General features: G+C 40.4%; 1 protein-coding gene across 1 annotated transcript in view; it reads left to right on the top strand.

The window, feature by feature from the left end:
- Positions 1–23678, top strand: part of LOC109927487 (pseudouridine synthase like 1) — a 30900-nt gene extending 7222 nt beyond the window's left edge. The window contains exons 2-5 of the mRNA XM_048614885.1: positions 1517–1704; positions 12478–12627; positions 18275–18448; positions 23587–23678. Of these exons, the coding sequence (XP_048470842.1) occupies positions 1517–1704; positions 12478–12627; positions 18275–18448; positions 23587–23635 (561 nt within the window). The 3' untranslated portion in view covers positions 23636–23678. The remainder of the gene's footprint in view (positions 1–1516; positions 1705–12477; positions 12628–18274; positions 18449–23586) is intronic.
- Positions 23679–26266: the final 2588 nt, after the last annotated feature.

The following is a 26266-nucleotide window of genomic DNA, read 5'->3' as shown; positions in this document are numbered from 1 at the left end:
AAGATAAGGCGGACAAGTATGTGTTATTCACAAATTTTACCATTTTTTTTCTGAAACCGAAATGCTAGCATCCTGGGGAAAAAGTCACCCTTAATTAGATCATTGGTTATTTAAATTGGCTGCCAGTCTCTATTCAGCTCGCAGCCAAGCCAGGAACGTCCTTAGCAGTGAGACTGCTCAAAATCTCACCCCAGTATAGCTGCCAGTGCTTTACTGCTGCCACACCAACCTCTCTAGCCACGCACAAAAAGCCTGTAGAATTCTGCCGTCAGGGTCGTGCCCTCTCATGGACCAAAAGCTGAATGAAGTCCATTCATTGAGCAACGTTAACAAACTTTCCTGCAGCGTTGTCACCAAATACTTGGATGCAGCTGGCCTGATAAACCTTTGTGAAGCGAGAGAACATTTTTCATCAGTACCTTCCAAACCCAGTAATTACAGCAATATGTGTACTCCACTAAAGGGAGACAGTGGGAGAGGAAAATACAAAGGCATATTTCACTCATGAATATTTGATTTGCTTCGCTTCTTCCAGGTATTTTCCATTCTCCATGAAAAGTGGATACAGAAGCCTGGCAAACTATGCAAATGCTTCTTCTTTTAGCAAAATTGCTCAAGTTTTCCTCACTTTAGACTACAGACACAGCTGTAAACTGGTTCATGAGGTTCTCTGCATTCAGTCTAATAAAAGCATCTGTTTAAAGCAAAGCTGCTTAATAAAATGACATTTGAAATCATCCATCTGGCTTCTTTAGCGTTTTAGTTGAATGTCAAGAGAGAAATGGGAAACAAAAGTATGTGTGTGAAGAGAAGTTGGTGTTTTATATATTTAAACAAATGTGCAAACTGTTTAGGGTTATGGGCAATTACACCACCATTTCCCAGCATTAAAGGTTCCTGAAGTTGCATTGTGTTTCTGGTGAGAGAAAGGTTCGGGTGGACACCCTCTTTCAGTAAATATTGCCATTTGGAAAACCTCCACAGAACATTGCTTCATTTCCTGAGCCTCACTTCTCAGCTTGGAATATAGCAGAGGAACTCTTGTGAGGTGATACCACACGTTCTTTTCCTCCAGCATCTTTCCTTGACCTCACACTATAGGTCTCCTTACCTCCTCTTACCTTAGAAATCACAATTGACAGTTTGATTGTGTAAAACCTTAAACATTTTTCATGTCAAGTGGCTCTCCCTGCCTTTCACAAAGTCTTTAACAGGTTTAAAGCCTCCAACAAAATAGCAAAACAAGGAATTGTGATCTGAGGGTTAAGTGCTTATTTGATACCATTACTGATATTAATTCCCAAGCTGTTTTTCACTAAGTGTCAAGCTTTTAAAATCCACTTGGTATCACCTAATTCTTACTTCTGATTAAAGTTGCCGCATGTTTACTCTCTTCAATCTTGAATGTGTGTGGCAAGATGGACCACAGCCTGTCACCTTGATTTGTAGTGCAGAGATGTTACTGGACTGAATATTGTGCTGCAACTTACTGATCTGTGTTTTCATTGAACGCTAGAATGCAGTGCAGAAGCTCCGGCCGGTCAATGAAGTCAATATCTCGATCTCCAGTCGTACGGATAGTGGTGTTCATGCCTTGTGTAATTCTGCTCACCTCGATATTCAGAGAAAGGAAGGAAAGCCACCATTTTCAGCGGAGCTCCTTGTCGAAGCACTGAACTTTCATTTGAAACCCGAGCCGATCAGGTTAGTTGACAGAGTAGACTGACGTGATGGTGCAAAAGCTGTCACTAAAACAAATTGATGTGGATTGAGTTCCAGCTGTAGCGATGGTTTCTGAAGAAGCTGCTTTTCCTTTTATCTGTAATATTCTTAGATCAGTGTCAGTGAACTTAAGCGGGAACTTTTCTCCTTAAATTTAAATGTTACTCAATTTAAGTCTTACTCAATTGCCAATAATAACAAAAAGCAAAACAGAGACACATTTCAACAAAATTTAACGATTTTTACGAGAAAAGTTGTCAGTCGAATGATACTTTCCCACGAGTACAGTGTTAATAAAAGTTTAAATTGTATGAAACAAGCCATTTAATTACCAATAAAGTTGGATCAATTGAGGTTGAAAATCACATCAGTCCTTAATACGCTACAGACTCCAGACCCCTGTGCAGGGAAAATAATATTGTATCCAAAGTCTGCCAGCCCTGCACCACCACCACCACCCCATCCCCTGTCACCACGAACAGTTCTCCAAGTTGTGATTCTACTTGCACTCTTGTGTCCAATTCGAGAGATTACTTTGTTCGGCAATAATGGACAGATAATGATCAATAATTTAAATTCATCCTCACAAGGAGAATGGTTCAAAAGTGTTTCATAATTTGAGGTGTTCACCTTCCTTCACGGAATCTTGAATTGCCTCAACAGTCTAATAAATGTCATCAGTTATTGAATTCTGACTGGCTTGAAGAAAATTACGTTTTTTTTCAGATGGATCAATATCACCGCTGCAAGAGTGAATGTACAAGGTCTGTTCTCTGGAATAACACATTACAGCTTTGATGAAAATTGTTATTTTTAACGAGCAAAATTCAATCAACACTCATAACACTATTTGAAAAGGATGGAATTGGATAGGCAGGGCTTAAATGTAGCCAGTCTTTGTATCAATCATAATCATTTCTGTAAATAGCCTCATTATTTACCGGAGTTAAGGTGCCCACGATCTTTTTTTATTTGAATAAAATCCTGAGAACAGCAAAATGATTTGCAGTATGGATTACTGGGTGAAAGCATTACATGTCCCTGTGTCTCCCTGGCTGATACCTAAAAAAGTCTGTTCAGGCTTTGAATGCTGTGATCTTCAGCTTGGCTATTTTCTTTGTGTTGTTTGCAAAAATGCATTTGGAAGAAACATTTTTAAATCTTTTCTGAACTAAGGATTCCTATCTCCGCGCAGCAGTTTGAGTGTTTCGGAAATTATTTGAATAACAACGAGGCAGTTAATTTGCAACTATTTTTAAAGTAATTTTTTTAATTTTCCAGAATGCATATCATGTTGAACCAGAGAGAGTTTAAAAGATTAGCAATCTAGCAAGAAAATAATGTGCAAATGTTACAGGTTGCTGATTAGGCCTCAGCTGAAATGTGAGGTCCAATTTTGTGTCCCACTCTTTTAGGAAGCAAGTCTTGGATGGGATGCCTGTAAAAGTGGTAGAGGCAGGTTCAAGAAGCCATTGCAAAAGGGAAAAGTATTTGTATATATGAAGTAAAACAAAACACTGATGAAAGCACAGTTGAGTGAGGCTGATCGGATGGTGTTTTCAAATATCCAGTATTTGTATGATGGGCTAAATGTCCTCCTTTAACTTATTATTCTGTTCATCGTAAGCAGCAAGAAAGCTTGAACACTTAATTCCTAAATATGAAAGAGCACCGTGCCTCTCCTGCTTGTCTCTTGCTGGGCTTTAATTTCAAGGCCATTGGCATCTCTCCACTTCCTCTCCCAAGTTATCTTTCCTTGTCTGTGAACTTTAACAATGAAGTTTAGCTAAATATTTGACAGTTGAGGCACCACTGTTAAATCCTAACTTGTTCTCACGTAGGTGCCTTTCTAGCAAAGAATGGCTATGTAGGAATCATGAGCAGAATCCTTATTTTCCTTCCTAATGCAGGGTTTGATTGATTAACTGCTGTTGCTCAATCACAGTAGGCAGTATTGACCCACAGACCTTAGCATGATTCAGTTCCATTCTGGTATAAATAAGTCATCAGAGTAGGTGATTGCCAGAGGATTTAACCACAGGATCCAAGGTTAAGTATGTACTGCAGTCAGAAAGCTGAATGACTTCTGGTGCTTTTGTCAAATATTTTTAATGGTGTTATCGTCAAAACTAATATCACTGAAGTGACATTAAAAATCCAACTTGAGGACCAGCCAACAGCAATTGAAATCCAACAGCATCTTGAATGAAGACTCTTCTAACAGAAGGGCATAGACAACAGAGGATAGTTCACAAAGTTATGCAGGCCATGGCGAAAGCTTCAACGCCATCACAATGTTTTACAAAGAATCTTTAAAAATCAAAAATCAGGGCTCATTCTGTAGGATATGGTGAACAGAGGCAGTATATGTGAGAATAGTACATGGTTGTCAAACTGCATTGGCTCTTTGCCAGACCTTCCAGTAATACCTTTAAGTTATTACAGTAAGTGATGAGTCTGCATAGATTTTTTTCTGTAATGTATCGTAATCAATACGTTGTCTCTGTCCAATAAACCAGTTGAAAGTTATACTCTAATTCCAAAATCAACAGTAACAAAATTTGCAAGCATTTTGTTATAGGACTGGAAGAGAACTTTACACTTTTAAACTTGATATAATGCCCATTTGTTGGAAATTGTGTTAGAATCGAAGCACCACCCCTAATTGGCATGTCATCTTACTTCTGAATCAGAGGGTCAAAGATACAAGTCACGCTTGAAAGATTTGAGCACATAATCTTGGCTGACACTACAGTGCAGTGCAGGAGCTATATTCTTGAAATTGCCGTCTTTCATTGTACTAAATTTCCCATTTGCTTTCTCAAATGAAAGCATAGCAGGGAAGTTTCCTTTTCCACAGTTGAGGTTGACATTTACCTCTCAACCAACATGAGCCAAAAAAACCTGATCTGGTCATTTGCCCTTTTTGTGGAACCTTGCTGTGCACATCTTGGATTTCCACACTTTGAAAATACCTCTTTGGATGTGAAGAATTTTGGGACATGTTATGTCAGTGAAAGATGCTTGCAATTTATGGTTTTTAATGCTGTTAAGAATTGACTGAATAGTTATTGACACACTTAGAAGAGTATCAGGACTATGGCCAAGAAACTTGATAATACGTGCTTGTTTTTCCGGTGCAAAACTTGTGGTGAGGCGTCCAATGCGATGTGTGTGGCACGCATGTTCTTCATAAGCACAAAGGGCACATTGGTCAAGAAAGATTGAGAGACGACAGGGCTACGTGCCTGAAGCATTAGGCCCTTTGGATCTTCAAATAGGCAGAAGGGATAAGCATCAGTTTGAGGCTCCCTATTGAAACGGCTCAGCTGTTGATGCCAGAAAGTGTGATCCATATGCGGCCTTTCCAGTAGCAGTGCTGGAGCCCTTCATCAAAAATATTTGTTCTTTTTATTTAGAAAGATATCTTTCCATGGAGCTGGGAGATACAGGACAGCTTCTCCCTGACACCACTGCAGGACTGAAGTTTGTGCTTGTGCTTGTCCTTGTCCCTTCCTGATCACTTCTGTTCCATAGGCCAATATATAAAAATTCCATTCTTCCAGTTCAATTATATCTTGAAGAATTTCAGCTTTCAGTTTTTGACTTTGATTTTGTCTGTGTGAATGCACAGTCTGATGAGGTGCAATCTCAGCTGCTTCATTATATTTAACATGTTGACATTGCTTTACCAAAAGAAATTGCACTCTTTAACCATGTGGACATTAACATTTTGGGTACTATCCAAAATTCATTCTAATTTAAGCTTATCACTAATTGCAGTAGTGACAATATTTTCATTTTGGGTCATGAAAGGGCGTATTTATTGCCCTTTCCCAGTTGCCCTGGGAAGCAAAGAATATGAACCATGAATAATCCTTGTTGGCTCAAGCACAATGGGGCAGCCGATTCCCTTCCCTGGATGTTAGTTAGTCTGGTCATTTTAAGCACATTTTCCTGGTGGCACACTGTAAATTGCCTACATAAGTATTTCCTATGAAGGATCCAGGGCTTCACATGGGGAGACAATATCACCAACAAAGAGGTATTAGAAGACATAGATCAGCAGCATCTGCAGGATATTGTGACAGAGGAACAAATGAGACTGACAAGACATGTGCGTTGCTTCCTGGATGCACGTCCTACCAGACTAAAATGGACATCACCCGATAGAAGATGATGATGGGGCAAACCAAAGAAGACCTGCTTAAGTACATTTTTAGGAGGATTTTCAAGAGCAAGACACAATCTGGGCTGGAGGGAAAGAGATTGCTTTGGACCAAGGCCAGTGACAGAGTCTTGCTCCTCATGATCCCACACAGGACCAAAGGAAGTAAGTCTTACTAAGAAAGAATTCAACTTTACAACTTGTTGTTATGGGACATGAGTTTGGATCCTCTAAATTTCTAGTCTAGTCCCAATAACCGTGGTACCGTTGTATCCATTGAAGTGTAGTCCAGCATGATAATATCCAAGATCAATATTTGTGATTTGCGTTTCTTAGAATTCTATGGTGAATGATCAGGTCTGGAAAACCTGATTGACCTTTATCCACTCTAACTAATGGTACTGAAATGAATTGTCATACCCAGTCCCTGATCAAGTCTCAATACAAACTGAAGTTGGAAACTGGGATCTATCTGGACTGCGTAGCTGGGAACCACGCTGGCTGACACAATTACTGACTTAGTTTTTAAATGGAATTGAATTGACTGTGATCCAGTCATTACCCAACTTGGCCTGTGGCATTGAAAATTTTGATTCGTTTGATATATGAGCTTGCTAGAAACTGAGAAACTTGTGCTTTTTACAGTCTGTATCACTCTATCAAAGCCCAAGTTATTTCTCACCTGCTGGCTATTCCATTATGGGGTCCTGACCCCATGTCCTCAGTCAAGCTTAACCAACTTCAGTTGATCAGAGATAGGACTTGATCCCTTACTAAAGGAGGAATTGACCATACTTTATTGTATAATTACAAACACATTTTAATTTTGGTTGATTTTTGTTTTCTTGGTTTTGCTTTTCTTTCTTGGCTTTTGTTTCAATACAACTCCTTCAGCAGTGAGGATGAGCCAAGTAAGTTTAAGACTTGCATTAATTGAGCTAGAAACATACTTGGTGGCAGGCCAGAAATCCAGTCTCAGCTGAATAGTTAGACAAAATTTAGACCATTACTTAGCTAATGAAGTAACTTTTTCTACATTGTAACAGGCTTTCTACAAAATTGGAAGTGAGGTTGATGAAAAGAAGAACTTCCTAGCTATTTAAATATATATGTTGATATATTACAGATCACGGTCAATCCAAGCTGCTGTGGTAACATAGACTTTTACAACCATGTTATTGTCTCGGACCATGGATAGTGATGGTAGAGGCACCAATTTATTTCCATTAAATAGCTGACTTGAAATCTCTCTCACTCTTGATTGTCATTGATATGTATTGGAATGATTTAGAAGTTGATGTTCAACCTGTTTGGTCCCTTTATGAATTCACCTTCTCTGGCCAGAATGGGTCTGCTACCTGATACTTCTGGGTCAGAGGCAGGGATGCCAGCCAATGCATCAGAAGGCCTCCCTAAATACATGTACAAATCCTTTAGGGAGAGATGTCTGAAAACAGGTAACATTTTTTCAACCAAAATTAAATTACTCTTGCTACCAAATGTTAGATCAGACTGAAATGCTTTATATCGGTCAGCTTATTGTAATGTGTGTGTATAGACATGGAACATTTACAGCTTAGGTGGCGATCATTTGGCCCGTTGTGTCTCTGTCAGCTTTCTGGAAGAGTAACTCACCTTGTCCAATTCTTCTGTTTTTCCCCTTGGCTTGTAAATATCTTTGTTTTGGATAGTTGCCCTGTTCTCTTTTGAAGACCTCAGTTGTATCTGCCTCCACCACATTTTCAGGCAGAGCAACCCAGATCCTAACCACTCGCTCTGTAAAACCGTTTTTCTTCCTATCATCGTTGCTTCTGTTAATGATTTTTAATTTTTCAATAATGTTGGAATAATATTAATATAACTTTTGCACTGTTTTCCCAAATATTTGCCTGTGCAATATTAGCTTGTAAGCTGACTCTTCCATTTCTAAAGCACTCACACTATGCGTACGCTACTCCTGCAGATCTGGGTAAAATTAACTCATCCCTGTACCTATGGGTATGGTTCACAGCTTGCCTGGCTTAGGAAGTCAGTAGAACAGGGATTTGGTATTGGAAGTCAGGGTGGACCAACCTCTATGGTGCAAATGGACCTTTTTATCTCCACTTTGTTTCAACTGAACCCCAGCAAACTGGGAGAACATCACTGTACGGGGGGTGGTGGTGGATGGTGGATGGAGGGAAATGGATATTGACAAGATATGTGGCGAGCCTGAGGATTACAGTTCAGTGTAAATGAATGCAAAGCAATATATTTTACAAAGAAGGCGAGGGTCTGGAAATATACCCTGAATCATTGGAGTGGAAGAACAGAGATCTAAAGGAACAGATGTACAAACAGGATTGGGGCAAGAAAAGTCTTAAAAAGGACAAATCAGGTTCTGAATTTTGAATGCAAAAGTGAAGAGGTATTGATGATTCTGTGTTGATTAGGCCACAGCAATGTACTGTTTTGGACAGTAGTAAAGGTGCTTTGAAGGATTACATCATGCCAGCAATGGAATTGTCTCTGCTTTTTAGACCTGGTTATGTAAGAATCTACACTTCTGTCTTGGCTTCCCTCATAATTTGTATCTGTGTGGATACCTATTCATATGCAGATGTTTTGGTCTGTATGTATGTGTGATAATGTATAGGAGGTAATGGTGTTCGTTCAATCAGCATCAGATTTTAAGAAGCTTGATGACCGAGAGGCAATGGCCTGATGGTATTCTTGCTGGATTGTTAATCCAGAGACCCAGATAACATTCTGGGGTCCTGGGTTCGAATCCCCCCACAGCAGATAGTGGAATTTGAATTAAATAAATATCTGGAATTAAGAATCTTAATGATGACTGTGAAGCTATTGTGGATTGTTGGAAAATCCATCTGGTTCACTAATGTCCTTTAGGGAAGGAAACTGCCATCCTTACCTGGTCTGGCCTACATGTGACTCCAAACCTACAGCAATGTAGTTGACTCTTAACTGCCCTCTTGAGCAATTAGGGATGGGCAATAAATGCCGCCTAGCCAGTGACACCCCTCATCCCATGAAAGAGTTTTTTAAAAAATGGAGAGAACAGACGAATGGAAAAGGAATTCCTGCCTGTCCCATGCTAGTGAAGCTAAATGGTAAAAGATTCAACTATAAAGTGAAGTTTCTGGAGAAAATCTGGGGAGGCTGTGGCCAACATTCCCTCTTATTTGTCCAGCCATGCGCTGGAGAAACAGGTAGTGAATGACTCTGGGAGCAGCCACACAAGTTAATAGGAGAAGCTGAGTCCATCTGGTTCATTAATGCCCTTTAGAAAAGGAAACCTACCGTTCTTACCTGGTCTTCATATGTCTCCAGACCCACAGAAATAGACTCGCAACTCACAGTTAAAGTGCAATTCAGAATAGTGAGCAAATGCTGATCCAGTCAGCAAAGCCCACAGCTCATTTGCGAATCTTTTAAAAGCTCGCAACTCAGTCTGAGGGTGAGGTGGGTTGGGTCAGAGATAGAGGCCATTGGGTCTGGCGAAGCCTAGCCATCAGATGGAGCTGGAGGAAGGATTTTCATTGAGGGTAAAGAGCCAAAGGCATTGAAGCAGCCCTGGGGCTGAAACTCCTCCTACACACACCAGGAGGATTGTCAAAGACACTTGATCTGGAGGGCCAACAGCTCTTGCCTTGCCTCCATTGCCAGGATTCCTGAGCTGAAGAAATCCAACGTAGCAACTGTAAACTTTAAATCACACTTTCAATGTCACTGCGAGAGCCCAAGTTCACTATGTTGATGAGGAGTCTCATCTCGCCGATGCCCAAACACCTTAAAACCTAAAGCTAGGAAAATGACAGCAGGCATGTACGTAACAGACTGGGACAAGTTCTTCTTTATTTCCTTTCTCAACCAACATTCTCCCATCCATCCAGAGGAGGGGGTGATGGGCATTAATATTGATCCTTTTGCATCATTCAATGAGATCATGGTGAATCTGCAACCAAGCTTCAAATACCTGCCTGTGCTCCATATCCCTTACTAACTTTGGGTGACAAAAGCCCATAAATCCCAGAATTAAATTAAAAATTGATCTGCAGCTAAGTTGCCATTTGTGGGATAATCCATGTTATTATTGTCAACATCTACTTCCTTGAAAGTGCCTCAGGAAACCCAACAGGCTCTGATTATCAACAGTCATGTTTGTTAAAAGTCGATGTTCAAATTCTGATAAATAACAGCTGGGAAGCCAAGGGACACGTCCGAGAATTAGCAAAATGCTGAATTCAATGTGTTCAGAAATTACTTGGACGCAAATGCTGGAACATCTGCTGATCCTTCTGTGATGGTGCCTTGGGGAATTTTTACTAGGTTAAAAGTGCTTTATCAATGTGAGTTGTTGTTGTTGTTGCTGCTGTTCGATCCAGAGGCTCTGTCTGTGCTGACATTTGAACTTCTCCCTCCACCGCTGACCAATCTTGGAAATACTCCAGTCAGCTTAACATCCCAATCGCAGAATTGTTATAGCTCGAAAGGAGGCCATTCAGCCCGTTGTATCCACAGTGGCTCTCTGAATGAGCCATTCATCTTGTTCCATTCTGATTCTACTGTCCTGAATTGCCAAATCCCAAATTCTATCTCCAAATGGTATCAAAGCCCAGAGCTCTTCCTTAATGCATGAAAGTCCAATGTCCATTTCAATGGCTGTTATATGTAAGAGACGACCTTTTTTTGGGCTATGGACAGAGTGTGAGAAAAATTGACATTGTTTTTAAAAGAGGAGAATGTACAGGTATTTGTTCGAAGCTTTGAAAAAGCAAGCAAAGCTAAATAGTGCATGTGGGATATTGTTAAATTGTGGACCATTGACAAACTGGCACTATTTCTTGTGGGTTCAGGAGAACTCCGCATTTCAACAACCATCTGGTCAAATTGTAGTTTAACACAGATTCTGAGGTGAGTGAGACAAGATGACTGCCAGAAATTAGTTGCATCAGTTTTCCTCTCTCTTCGCCCCCACCTTTCACTGTAAAGTTGCTCTCTCAAATTTTCTGTCAGAACCACAGAACAAACACTTCTGAGATGCTGAATGAAATAATTCCAAAACCCAAAAAACCAAGTAGTACCCTGGGTCCAACCAAGCAACGAGTAAGCTGCAGACTGATAATCATTGTGCAGATAAAATTGAGAGGATTGTGAAACCAACTCACTGGATGACGTGGCTAATGATACATAACTGTATTCTTATGACAATTGTCTTCCTCCCACTCAATGTTTATCTGTTGTCTTTATTTTTTCTTTGTCTCTACGCTTGTGGGAATTTTAAAAGGAGATTTAGTTTGAGATACATAAATTAGAAATCCTTTTCTTCTTAGTGTTCTTATTGAAGTTGAGTGTTTCGATAAGTAGTTTATTTTCTGTTGACGCTGAAGGAACCTTGGTTTGCTTTTATCCTGGGTAGCAGTCAGTCAGCAACAATATGGGATTTTTGGGAATTTAATTAGCTTTTAACTTTTGTGGGAATTGTAAGGCTTGATTTATAGTGCACTACTCCAGTCAGTCACAACAGTACGATTGTCTGACCATTACATCGTGCTGTAAAAAGAGGAAGGTACAAATGCTACACATTTCCTATTTTCAGGCAATAATGGAGTAAGTGGAGCTTGATCCCAAGCTATGGTTTAAAAATTCTGAAATTGAAGGTTCATTATTTAAAGCTAGCTGATTGTCCGAACCAATGCTGAGACTTTGAAGTTCGGCGATACAAAAGTATGCAAATAAATGATATTTCAGTGAATAAATGTTACTGTGTAATACAATTTTACGTAAGTATTTTGAAACCTTATTTTGAATATTAAGGGGTGCAGGGAGGGAAAATTCTCATACTGGACAATCTTTGGCTGCACTTGCACCCAGACAGACAGGGAGAGTGTTGAAGGATCTGCCTGTAGCGCTGGCCCTCTGGCTTGTACCTCCAAACTGTTAAACTATTTACCTACCTCACATGGTCTAGAAACTGGATACTGACTGGAGAATCCAAGTCTGTCTTGGTGAACTATAGTTAACCAGGCTTGACCAAAATGGCTGGTGCTGGGATCATGTCAGTAACTGACTAATGCCTTCAGGCCTCATTTGTCTCTGTTTCTAATTTCAGCAGGGCCTAAATACTTAGCTGTATTTTTACTGTTAAATATGGATATAAAAACCATGAGTCCAAATCATGACACAGGAAATTTAAGTTTGTGAACTGGAAGTGTATGGCATGGACAAGGTTTTTAAAAACTAATGCATATATTTTTATATAAGCTGTATGAGATTCTCACAGCTCTTGTTGTGTAAAGGATTAGCTAATAGTTTTTTGTTACAGGATTATTAAATATAATTGCTTGCTGGACTTGTATAAGTATTTGGGGGAAAAATACCTCAAAGCCTATATGATAAGCCTTATCTTAAACTGTTACTGACAAGACATATTTGCAAAAAAAAAAGACATATTTGCAATAATGAATTTTAATCATAGCTTATGCCCATTAATGTGAATAACAATGGACTAATAAGACTGTCTTTCAATTGTGATTAGTATCCTGAATCTGAAACAGATTTTATTTTTCAAAAACATTTCTCGGCAGTGTCATAAAAGCTTTTCGAGTGGCTGATAATTTCAATGCTCGATTCAGGGCTCTATCTCGGACGTATGTGTACCGACTTGTGACAGGGTGCTGGCACCGTTCTCAACTTCCAGTATTTGAAAGGAATCTTTGCTGGCCGGTGTGTAATATGTAAGTAGAAAGATCACTTCATCCTGTTACAATTGGCTTTGACTCCTTAGAACATGGACGTCCCTGTTCATTGCACAAACATTTGAAACCAGAGAATGGTAAAAGGATGCTCATACGTCCAGCTTGTTTCATTAACAGGCAACCTTTCAAACCTAAACTAAAATAAAAAATTCGATGTTGACAAAGAGCCAATTTTTGATTATAACATATGCCTGTGCTCATTAATCTTTTCACTGTATTTGGTAGCATTTGTCATGCAAGAAATTATGAAATCGCATCAATCAATATGACTTTGAATAAGTTTGCTTTTCAGATATTTAATGCAAGGTTAGAATACTTCCAGTAATTCCCTCTCACTCTTTTCTTGTATTCCTGATCTATGACCTATTTTTGTTTCTGTTCTACCATATTCAAGTTCCTTTACAATCTCCTTTTCACATTACACATATCATTCCAGATCTCTTCAACTTCTACATTTCTCTCAGCACCTTATTGGAAAGGAATGAAAGTGGCTACTTCAAAGAAGTCTGGGTTGGGGGGGAAGAGTTATTTTTGGTATCCTAACTGATATTAGTTCTAGAGTCAGGGAGGCAGTAGCGTAGTGATATTGTCACTGGGCTAGTAACACAGACACTGAAGTTAGTTCTCTGGGAACATGGGTTCAAGTAACACTGTGGCAGATGGTGGAATTGGATCAATAAAAATCTACAATTAGAATAATCTAGTGTAATGGCAACCATTTAACCACTGCCGATAGCTGTACAAGAAAAACCCATCTGGGTCACCAATATCGTTTAGGGTAGGAAGTCTGTCATCCTTACCTGCTCTGACCTACATATGATTACAGACTCCAGGATGGATTTGACTCTTAACTGCCTTCTGAAATGGCCAAGCAAGCCAGATATTTCAAATGTTAATAAATGCTGGCCCAGCCAGTGACACTCGTGAACTAATAAAAAAAAAAATTCGATATCATGAAAACAGATTCTTATCTTTCTCCTATTGCTGTTTGAGTGCAAATTGTTTACTATGTTTGCTATGTTACAATGGTGACTGCAACTTAAAAACTTCATAGGCTGTAAAGCACTTTGAGACTTCTGATAATCATGAATAGGGTTATATTAATGCAAGTCTTAATGACTTCTTAGGCTGGGCAACAGCATAACATGAATACAGAGCAAAGAACTGCGGATGCTGGAAGTCTAAAACAAAAACAGAAATTGCTGGAGAATCTCAACAGGTGTGGCAGCATCTGTGGCGAGAAATTGGACCTAAGGTTTTGGGTCCAGTGACCGTTCTTCGTAACGCATCAAATTAATTCTCATTTTGAAATATATTTATGGCAATTAATTTGTATTCTTCGAAAGCAAGTAGTTACTGACAACAGTAATTAATTTTTTGAGGAAAATATAAGGCATACTGATAAAGGGACTGTAGTGGGCGAGCTGTGTACAGGTTGTTTGCTCCCCACCCCTATCTGCCTTTCGCAGGGACTGTTGTCTCTGTGACTCCCTCGTCCGCTCCACACTCCCCACTAGCCCCACCACTCCCGGCACCTTTCCCTGCAACTGCAGGAAGTGCTACACCTGCCCCAACACCTCCCCCCTCACCTCCATTCAAGGAACCAAAAAAACCTTCAGACAGAGATTCACCTGCATATCCGCCAATACGGTCTACTGTCTCCGCTGCTGCCGATGTGGCCTCTTCTACATAGGTGTGATCAAACGGAGGCTCGGAGAAGACTTTGTAGAGCACCTGCGCTCTGTTCGTGACAAACGGCAACACCTTCCAGTCGCAAACCGCTTCAACTCCCCCTCCCACTCCCTGGACGACATATCCATCCTGGGCCGCCTCCAGTGTCGCAGTGATGCCACCCGGAAACTGGGGGAGCAGCACCTCATATTCCACCTTGGGAGCTGACAACCCAGTGGTCTCCAATGTGGATTTACCAGTTTTAAAATCTCCCCACCTCCAACCTTATCCCATGACCATCCCTCCCTCTCATCCCCGCCTCCTTGACCAGACACAAGCTGTCCGTCTTCTGTCCTGCCTATCCGCCCCCCCCACCTCACTGACCAATCCCCACCACTGCCTACCTGCACTCACCTATCACCATCCCACCTACCTTCCCCAGTCCCACCCCTCCTCTCTGTTTATTTCAGAGCTCCTTCCCCCTCCCCCATTTCTGAAGAAGGGTCCTGACCTGAAACGTCAACTTTCCTGCTCCTCTGATGCTGCCTGGCCTGCTGTGTTCCTCCAGCTCCACACTGTGTTATCTCTGACTCCAGAATCGGCAGTTCTTACTATCTCTCAGCTTTGACTTGATTCTATTTTAAGAAAAAACACATGGGATCTGAAGCTTTACAATAAGGATTATAGGCAAAGGCTAAAGGTTCATCCTGAATTTTACAAATCACTGGTTAGGCCACAGTTTAAAATAGTGCTGCTTTAGAAACAGCCTTTGTCTTTAAGAGACATTGATATCACCAACAAAGAATATTTGAATGATGTTGAAGAAAATGAATCTTGTTTTATGACCAATCATTATCCATATGAGGCATTGAGCACTCCCAGGATTGACTAACTGACCTGCTGCAAAATTGCAACGTTTTTAGTTTTCATTTCAGAATTGCAGCATTTGCAGTACTGTGCTTTATACTTGCTCATGTCTGGGATCATTCCCGACACTTCCTTCAGCTAAATGGACATACATTCAATCAGCACTGTTTCATTCTATGTGCTACGTTTCAGCTCAGAAACTTGTGTTTGTAGAAATTACATATGAATTTGTTCAAAATGTAAATATTAATTCAATTGCCAGGAATCTGACAGTATGATAATGGCCAAATTAGCAGCAATTATACAATTTTAACTCCTTTGGAATTCATCACTTACATTTATATGCTCTTGGATTAGCTTCTCTTGCTTATATAATCAGTGTTATTGTTTGAACATAACATTCAAAACAAATTGAGTACATTTAAACAAGATGAAATTCTTGCAGCAGTTTGATTTTTAACATTCCTCATTTAAAAGATGACACACTTTGCAGTAATTAAAATGCATCAAGTCAGTGAAGGGGGTGGAATTTGATCCTGTTGGAGGATAGAAATCTGTTCTTGACTGATAAATACTTTTACTATTTTTCTTGTACTACGGCTAATGTCAAGCAGGCCTGGTCACCATAATTGCCAGTTGATTGAGCCAAAGGAAATATTTGTGTTTAAACTGATGGTTGTTTGGCATATTCCATTCAGTGAGGTGGGCCTCACAATGGTCCTTCAGTTTTATGATTTCTAGCAGTCATTGCTAATTGTAAAATATCTTTAAGCAATCTGTTCAAAGAGATATTATAACACATCTCTGGAGCAAGTGGGACTTGAACCCAGACTTTCTGGTCCAGAGGTAGGGTGTAGTGATTGGAGTGAGGGCCAGGTGGATCGCATAGAGTGTGAGATCCTTGACTGGGGCTGTTAACCTGGGCATTCATTGAGTACTCCTTTGTCCTGTTATTTCTTCCAAAGTGCATCATCTCTCACTTTTTTTCAGGCTTGAATTCCATCCTTATTGATCTGTCATCTGATCAATCTGTCTATATCCTCCTGAAACCTAAGACTTTCTTTTTCACTGTCAGCCACCCAGCCAGCCTTTGTGTCATCTGCAAACTTATTTAACATCCTGCATATTTTCATGTATATCATGAACAATAAGAGACCCAGCATTGAACCCTGTGGTATGCCACTAGATACTGGCCTCCAGTCACATAAACAGCCTTCCACCACCACCCTCTGTCGCCTATCACTAAGCAAGTTTTGGATCTAACTTGACAAGTTATTTGGATCCTATGTGTTTTTACCTTCTTTATCAGTCTCCCATGTGGGACCTTGCCAAAGGCTTTGCTGAAATCTATATAAACTGCTTCAGCTGCACTACCTTCATGTATGTACCTCGTTACTTTCTCAAAAAAAAAATCAAATTTGTTAGGCATGACCTCCCTCTGACAAAGCCATGCTGACTAGACCTGATAAAACCTTGCCTCTTCAAGTAGAAATTAATTCTCTCCTTCAGAATTTTCTCCGATGGTTTCCCTACCATTCAATCATGTCTGACATGCTTCTCAACCCCATTCTTCTGCCTTCTCCCCCTTAAACTTTGATCCCCTTACTAATCAAGAACCTAACCATCTTTGTCTTAAATACATTCAAAGATCTGGCCTCCACAGCCTTTTGCGGCAATGAATTCCACAAATTAACCACCTTTTTGGCTGAAGAAATTCTCCTCATCTCAGTTCTAAAGGGTCATCCATTCACGCTGAGACTGTGCCTTCGGGTCCAAGTGTCTCCTAGTGGAAACATCATTTTCAGATACACTGTATCCAGGCCTGTCAGTATTCTGAGAGTTTCAATGAGATCCCCCCTCATCCTTCTAACCTCCTCAACTGTTCCACATATGACAAGCACTTCATTCCCAGGATCGTTCTTGTAAACTGCTTTGGACTCTCTCCAATGCCAGCACATCCTTCCTTATAAACGGGGCCTAAAACTGCTCACAATATTCCAAATGTGGTCCGACTAGAGCTTTATTCAGCCTCAGCCATACATCTCTGCTCTTGTATTTCAGCACTCTTGGAAGGAATGCCAACATTGCATTTGCCTTCGCCTTCCTAACAGCCAACTGCACCTACACATTAACCTTAAGAGAATCTTGAACTCAGACTCCCAAGATCCTTTGTGCTGATTTCCAAGCCTTTCCCCATTTAGAAAATAGTCTGTGCCTTTATTCTTTCTACCAAAATGCATAACTTCACACTTTCCCACATTGTATTCCATCTGCCACTTTGCCCGCTCTGCTAGTCTGTCCAAGTCCTTCTACAGCCTTCCCATTTGATTAAAACTGTCCCTCCGCCTATCTTTGTTTCATCTACAAACAGAGCAACAATGCCCTCAGTTCTTTTGTCCAGATTGTTCATGTATAACATGAATAGTTGTGATCACAACACTGACACTGTGGCACTCCGCTAGTCATTGGCTGCCATCCTGAAAAAGACCCCATAATTCCTACTCTCTGCCTTCTGCCAATCAGCCGATTCTCTATCCATGCCCGTACCTTGCCTTTACCTTATTTAGCAGCCTCCTGTGCGGCACCTTGTGACAGGCCTTCTGAAAATCCAAGTAGATCATGTCTGCTGGCTCTCCTTCGTCTAACTTGCTCATTACCTCCTCAAAGAATTACAACAGATCTGTCATTATGATTTGAAATAATGAAGAGATGGAATCATAGAAGCTCTACAGTGCATACTTAGTTGAAGTACTGGATGTAGTGCGTTCATGTAGAACTATATCCCAATTGCATGTTAGATTAGTAGAGGGTTAAAAACTGCAGAGTCAGGAAAGGGAGTTATGGTTTGCTGTTAGTCGTGTTTGAATTTTAAATCTGTTTTTGTGGTGTGGTAAGAATGTAATTGCTTCACACTGTTCAATTTTGAGTGCATAAACCATGACGGAAAACAGGAACCTGTCAAGCCCAACTGAGTTTGTGTTGAGATGGCGGTTGACTCCAAAAGGCTGTGGTTGATATCACCTGATGCATTATTTGCTGCATTGTCCTGCTAACATGATTAGTGATCAACTCCTCTGTTCTGAAACAGACCTTTAAACACAGACATCATGAAAGAGGCTGCACAGATCCTGCTGGGCACACATGACTTCAGCACCTTCCGCTCCTTAAACTCTGAGACTCCCTTCAAATCACCGCTGAAAACATTGCTTCAGGTGGACATTATACCTGGTTTCAGCATATCTCTGCAGCAGGACTTCCACAGGTAGGAAACTACTCTGGAAATAAGTAACTATCAACTCTTCACTCCCTCCCTCTCATCTCTTTGTCACTGACTGTTGATTTGTTTTATTTCCTCCCATGCCCCATTGCTTTGCTGTCAATGGGGGTGATCTCTCAAATATGGTATTCTCCCACTTTCTATCCCTTCTCAGTAAGCTGCTTTTGAGCTACATGTTTCTGGAACCCAGTTCCAGAAAAGTGCCCAACATTCAGTTTTTACATCCTTACAGTAACTCAGCTAGGACTCGGAGGCAGGCATATTTTAAAGCTAAGCAATGAGATTCCCCTGCACGGCACCCTGGTAGTCTAAGGTACTGCTCCAAATGATACCACCACCACCACCTCCTTCTTCTCTCCCACCCCAGCCCCTCACCCCCGCCCAACACCACCACTGCCAGCATAAACTGGTAAAAACTTCAAAGGGAATAAACAAATCACAGTTGCAAGTACGATAGTATGGGGAGCAAGTCAGCCTAGCTAATGCCTTGCTGTCACTGATCGTTCAGTATGCTCATTATGGAATGACTGTGGGGTGTCCTTGCAACTGATGGTGCTGGGAAAGCAAGCAGGCTTACTTGTTACTGAATGTTCGTGGTACCTAAAGCCCCATTACAGCTTTCACATTATGATCAAAGCTTCACCTTGTAAGAAACATCTGTGTACAACTCTGAATGCAAAAGTAAAAGACTGCAAATGCTGGAATTCTGAAATAAAAACAGAAAATGCTAGAAGATCTCAGCAAGCCTGGCAGCAGCTGTGGGGAGAAAAAGAATTAGCATTTCAGGTTTCTGACTTTTTCAACTGCATTGATAGGTGCTCTTGAAAGGTCATTAACCTAAAATCTTCACTGTTTCTCTCTCCACAAATGCTGCTGGGCCAGCTGCATATTTACAGCCTTTCTGTTTATAATCCAATATTCGATCATCTGCATTATTTTTAACAAAACTACTCTTGGAGATAAAAACAAAACCCACAGTCATTTGGTATTGTGGGAACAATTTGCATATCTATAATCACTAAAAATGATTAAAAACAATGGAAGGCACGCTCGGAAGCAGTTGGATGCTGACTTGAATTATGAAATGCCTGAGAAGCTTGGTCAAAGAGGTTTGGGTTTACTGAGATGCTGAATGTAGGTGAGGGAGCTCAGGGATAGAACCCTACACGTGTGCTTTGGCGCGATTTAAAGACAAGGACTGCCTGCAGTGGGAAGATGGTATGGGAATGCATTAGTTCCTGGAGTCCGAGGAGCAAAGAGTTAAGAGAGACTGTAATCACTGCAAGTTTTACTATGCAGAAAGAGGCCATTCAGCCCATCGTGTCTGCACCAACTCGTTAAATGAGCATAATACTGGTGAAGGTAACTAATAGATTTTAAAGCCATTTTAAAATCTCCTATACTAGATGAAAATTTCACATTTGAAGCACTGGGGAGTAGGGGATGGAGTCACTGAGAGTCAGCAAGGTCAGGCCTGATTGGTCCGCACAGCTTGGCATGGAATAGCAGCAGCTAAATTTCAGTAAGGATAGAAGACTGACCAAATGAGTTGTGTGCAACAACAATATTTCATGTATGGAGCAACATTGAGTATTTTTGTGATCTATCATTTACCACTGGAGAGAAAATATTAAAATAGCAATGGAATTCTAGTTATGTTTTATACAGCCATGTGTAACATCATATAACTGTCTGGAACCCTGGCATATTGTGCAAGATATTTTTTAATCTTTAAGATCTGTTAAGCAGCATCGTCCAAAAAAGAGCGTCACTGAATAATAGAAATGAGAACTGTCTAGAGTGAGCATTCTTTTTAAACCGAATATTTTCCTTACTCCACTTCATGTTTATGTTACATTATAATGGCAGCACTGCCTTTTTCCATTCCCAACGTGTATACGTGTAACCAAACAGAATGGATTCTGGAACGAAGCAGGCTACCATTTTGGCTGCAAAGTACTTTTCTTTCAGCCTTTCCTTTACTGCAATGATTGGAGCTAAATGCTTCAACTGGATGTGTTGTTTAGTACATGTATCAATGAAAACAAGAGATTTTTTTCACCATTGCTCATTATGGCACTGTCTTGTTTACTTTGATTCGGAAGTAAAGATAGATTTGCCTCACTCTATTTCTGACTTTTGCACAAGACTGAGGAGGAGCTCAGATTCAGACTGCCATATCTGATTATTTAAGAACTGTATAGTCACATTGATTCCTGATGTTAATGAGAATTCCAGATAATGACAACGTTTGCTTTGCAAAGTGGTTTTCCAACTCAGATGGACTTCGTCACTACCAGGAGCACTTGAGTGTTTTTATCCCACAGGACATCTTGAGCTTGAATAGGAGCAATAAGTTTCCTTTTCTTCACTTAGTGTCTTGCACCTCATCCAAGAGTTCAACAGGTGGCTTATTTAGATGTGAGCTTGATTAAGCAATGCAGATTACATACAGATACACGTTGCAGTTTGTAAGTTTTGCAGCTGTTTAGCTGTAAGTCACAAATTCCAGCAAGAATTCTCACATCCAACATGCATTGAGAAGTCAATGATATCCCTGTGTGGTCATAAATATTTTCTGTATTTCATGCTGGAAAAATCAGACAATGGACAATGTCTTTCTTCAGAATTTGTAAGTAAATTACCGTTCCAAGTTTAAGAAATTATTGGAGTTATTATATAGGGTGCAACAGGGCTTCCAAAAATGTCTTAAGTTTAGAAGTGTGCTGTAACTGCCCAGTTTCTAACTGTATATTTCAGTCTAACCTTGGCCTGTGAGATCAATCTTCCCTTAGAGTTATAGAGCGATACAGCATGGAAACAGACCCTTTGGTCCAACGAGTCCACACTGATCATGTTCCCAAACTAAACTAGTCCCACCTGCCTGTGCTTGGCCCATATCGCTCCAAACCTTTCCTATTCATGAACTTATCCAAATATCTTTAAAATGTTGTAACTGTATCTGCACCCGCCACTTCCTCTGGCAGTTCATTCTACATACAACCACTCTGTTTAAAATAAAAAGTTGCCCCTCATGTCCTTTTCAAATCTTTCTCCTCTCAACTTAAAAATATGCATCCTAGTTTTGAACTCCCCTACCATAGGGAAAATATCCTTGTCATGCACCTTACCTATGCCCCTCATGATTTTATAAACCTCAATAAGGTTACACTTCAATCTCCTATGCTCCAGTGGAAAAGAGTCCCAGCTTTTCCAGTCTATTTTTATATCTCCAACCCTCCATTCCCACAATGTCCTGGTACCTTGGGATCTGTACTGACAGATAGAGACCGATACAATACCTGATCTGTGGATGAGGCCAAATAGAAACTAATGCATTACTTTATTTCACAGCAAGTGAACATGCACAGTAATGTTAAGATCAAGTTAATCTTTCTCAATTAATGTAACTTTTCTGCATGTAATAAGATAAAATAATGAACTAGTCACATGGTTGCATATCTGCGGGTTGCCCTCGTAGATTTAAAATAACTGATCGCTATTCTTTAGAACATGATCAAAGCTTGCTCAGGCAGCATTCCATCTAAAAGCCTGTTTGACTTTTCAGCCCTCACTGGCTCTGTCAAGTGTTTTATTTTTAATCTTTCTTTGTTTACCGCCAAGAAGGAACTAGAGGCATCCCAACACGATGATTGTGGGGTGTTTACTGATTGTTGAAACAGGCTAACCAACTTTATTATTTACAGTCTCTGAGGGAGTAACACCACCAATTAACTCGTTTGCATGTTAGCCACACATCATTTCGCTGGCATTTGTAAATTGTATGATGGCCCTTGTTTTGAAACATATTTAAAAGTTACCTTTTCAAAATCTTTTCTGTGGAAAAATTGGTGAAAACATTCTGAAACCAATTAAAATAATGCTACCTCAAATTCAGATCACTGACTCTCGTATTTTAGGTTTCTTATAAAGTGAAAGCCAAATTATATGGGGAAATGTTAAGTATAAAGTTTCCAGTTGGCACTGTACTTGAGGTGTCAATAGATTGTTTTAAAACTGGGATTATTGATCATAAATCTTGATTTGTAGAAATTTCAATCTTGAGCTTAAAGCACATGTACTAGCATTGCAAAGGGAGCCTTATTTCTCTCCCACATAGTGTCACAGCCTTGTGGCTGTGTTTTAAACCTGTTTCTTTTTCTTTCACTAAGAGTATAGTTACCTCTGCTGACCATCAGAGTCCTGGTAATGTCTCAGTACAGAATTTCCATTGTCAAGATCAACCGAGACCCTAAACTCTGGAATTCCCTCCATAAATCTCTCTCTACTCTCTCCTGCTTTAAGACACTTCTTGGAGCCTAACATCTTTGAAGTTTGCTTGTTAATGACACCTAATGTGGCTTCATGTCAAATTTTTGTTTGATAACACTTCTATGAATCGCCTTGGAGCATTTTTTATGTTAAAGGTTCTATCTAACTGCACTACAAATTGTTGCTACAAAATGAAAAGTGTCAACTTAAATTGATCATGTATCTGGGAAATATGATAAATTTTAATGCCCATCTTTATAATTAGGACCATAAAAATATTTATGAAGTTGGAAATGCTTTTCTTTAAATTCTACACGTAATTTCCAAGACATTGGAGTTTGGTCAAAATGTTGTGCAACTGACTGTTCCTTTGGCATTCAAGCTAATACAAGAAAAATAGGAGTTTTGGACATTTGCCAAAGATGTGCATTTGCATTTGACGTGGGTTCTTTGTCATTCTGAGTTGTCAGTTTGTTTTCAATATAGTGCAATCTCCTGGGTGTTCCATTTCCGTGCTACTCTCTGTCAAATCTACCCATTTCCTACTATTGTTTAATCAGCCTTAACACACCAATCCCACAGCCTTCCCTCTCCAGAGCCATCAATTTAATTTCCTTTCCAAACTCAATTTGTCCATTCATCTTTCCTGCCTTACTAGGTTCCTGTTAGAGGGGCTGTTGATCCTATTAAGCTCTAAAGGAGCCTGTATTTGAATATTGTTTACGTCTGTTTTGCTTCTGCTGGTATATTTTGGGATTTTAGATAATTCATTTGGGTTCAGCATCATTGGACACTCGGGAGAGTGAATCTTGAGACTCTTTCTAATCAATATGTGTCTTTCCTTAACACAGACGTAGAAAGTCTCCAGGGCCGAAGAGAGAACCTTCGTTTAATTATTGATGTGGTTCGAACAAATGAGGCCAGTGGTGAGGCTTAAGGAATTGAAGCTCTAACTTGGGAATTCTTGCACAAATATAGCAGTCAGGCTGAAGATATCAGCAATAAGCTGCATGTTAGTAAATAGGGTTTCAAGGGCTTGTTTTGTGCTGTGAGTCAACACAGGAGAAATAAAGCTGCCTGTGTCATTTCTGTCTAGCACAGTCCATTTACTTGGTTTAATGCTTAGTGAGTTTTAATTAGTGGTATATAGCCTGATGCTAGAGAGGCATTTTCTTCCACCTATTGAAGATGAGAATATGTCATCTTGCTAAGTCCATTAAACCACAGTGCATGTAAGCTGGATCATAACTCCTGACATTCATGGATTCAACTCATGGCAAGGCAACAGAGTACTGGAGGGCTTAGACAATGTCAAAAGCATAACAGTGAGGCTTGTGGTATTCAAGTTACAGCTCTGCAAACAAAGCCTTTGAAAACAGCATTCCTCGATTAATTAGAAAATGCCCCTGGTATTAAAAACCACGCAGTTCAAAGCATAACTCAAAAGATCACTGTACTACGTAACAATTCAGATTTGCTGGTTCATGTCTTGTCAGCTCCAGTCGATGTAAATGTAAAATACTGACCTGTGATAGCTGAGTATAAGCAGCCAATAAATAGGTTAGAGAGGAAGTTATCAGACAAGGCCTTTGCTTTCGGAAGTTAATTCACTGACCCAGTCTATCTTGACTTCCATCCAGATTTATCAGAAAGGGTCTGTTCAATCTTTAGGATTCTGACAGCAAAAGAAAGAACTTGCTGTTCACCAGAGCAGCACAAGGGAAGGCAGGATTTTATTTCTTTGTTCTTGGATAGAACCCTGCTAACGCAGCAATGTAGCTGATAAATCCGGCCTGGCTGCTGTTTCTCAGTGTAAATATTTAAGAGTCAGAACTAGTTTAAGGTTCCTTCCCCTCATCATACCACTGTGGCTGGTGGATTTGAATCTAACAGTGATACTGTCAGGTACATAAAGTGAATAAAAAGTAAGTATCTACAGGTACCTGAACCCACTTGTGGTTTGTTACTAATGCAATCAGAGACAGCAATACCAGCAGCTAGAATATGTTATCTTTACTGATAGCGGACCAGCTAACATGAAAAGGTCCTCCTTTTCATTGTTTTATATTCCCAAAAATGTGGGTGGAAAAGGGTTTGAGACCAAATTAACTGGTTGTAGGCTAGATTAGGAATGACAGGTAGATTGACACAAACTGTGTGTTGGATTCATTTGAGGGTAAAGTGTTGAAGCGTGACTGATGAATGAAAGAGCATGTATATGCTTAGTGAGTTCTGATTAAAATAGCCATCAGACAAAAAAAACATGCTTCTTGAAACTAGCAGCTCATGTTTATGTGGAGCCATTAGAACATTGAGCTTCACAGGAGCATTATCAAGTCACATGGAATATAGGGAGAAGTGCCATTTGGATACCAAGCTGGCTTGAAGTAGAAGGTGACGGAGGCCTGTGACCAGCAGTGTGCCACAAGAATTCGTGTTGGGACCACTGCTTTTCATCATTTATTAACCAAGGAATGCTGTTTTCAAAGGCTTTGTTTGCAGAGCTGTAACTTGAATACCACAAGCCTCACTGTTATGCTTTTGACATTGTCTAAACCCTCCAGTACTCTGTTGCCTTGCCATGATTTGAATCCATGAATGTCAGGAGTTATGATCCATCTTACATGCACTGTGGTTTAATGGACTTAGCAAGATGACATATTCTCATCTTCAATAGGTGGAAGAAAATGCCACTGTAGCATCAGGCTATATGCCACTAATTATGAGGGTATGGTTAGTAAGTTTGCAGGTGACACCAAAGTTGGGGGGTTAATGGACAGCGAAGAAGGTCACCTCAGAGTACAATGGGACCTTGATCAGATGGGCCAATGGGCTGAGGAGTGGTAGTTGGGGTTTAATTTAGGTAAATATGAGATGCTGCATTTTGGAAAGGCAAATCAGGGTGGGACATATACACTTAATGGTAAGGTCCTGGGGAGTGTGGCTGAACAAGGAGACCTTGGGGTGCAGGTTCGTAGTTCCTTGAAAGTGAGACACAGGTAGACGGGATGGTGAAGAAGGCATTTGGTATGCTTGCCTTTATTAGTCAGTGCATCGTGTGTAGGAGTTGGGAGGTCATGTTGCGGCTATACAGAACATTGGTGAGGTCACTTTTGGAATACTGCATGCACTTCTGGTCTCCCTGCTATAGGAAAGATGTTGTGAAACTTGAAAGGGCTCAGAGAAGGTTTACAAGGATGTTGCCAGGCTTGGAGGGTTTGAGCAATAGGGGGAGGCTGAATAGGTTGGGGCTATTTTCCGCAGACCATCGGGGGCTGAGGGTGACCTTTATAAAAGTTCATAAAGTCATGAGTGGCATGGACAGGCTGAATAGCCAAGGTCTTTTCCCCAGGGTAGGGGAGTCAAAAACTAGAGGGCATAGGTTTAAGGTGAGACGGGAAAGATTTAAAGGGACCTAAGGGCCAACTTTTCACGCAGAGGGTGGTGTGTGTATGGAATGAGCTGCCAGAGGAAGTGGTGGAGGCTGGTACAATTACACCATTTAAAAGGCATCTGGATGGGTATATGAAT

The sequence above is a fragment of the Rhincodon typus genome, chromosome 31 (assembly GCF_021869965.1).
Source record: "Rhincodon typus isolate 14 chromosome 31, sRhiTyp1.1, whole genome shotgun sequence".
NCBI classification, from domain to species: Eukaryota; Metazoa; Chordata; class Chondrichthyes; order Orectolobiformes; family Rhincodontidae; genus Rhincodon; species Rhincodon typus.
The sequence above is the reverse complement of the archived record's forward strand: the minus strand, read 5'-3'. Positions and strand labels throughout refer to the sequence as shown.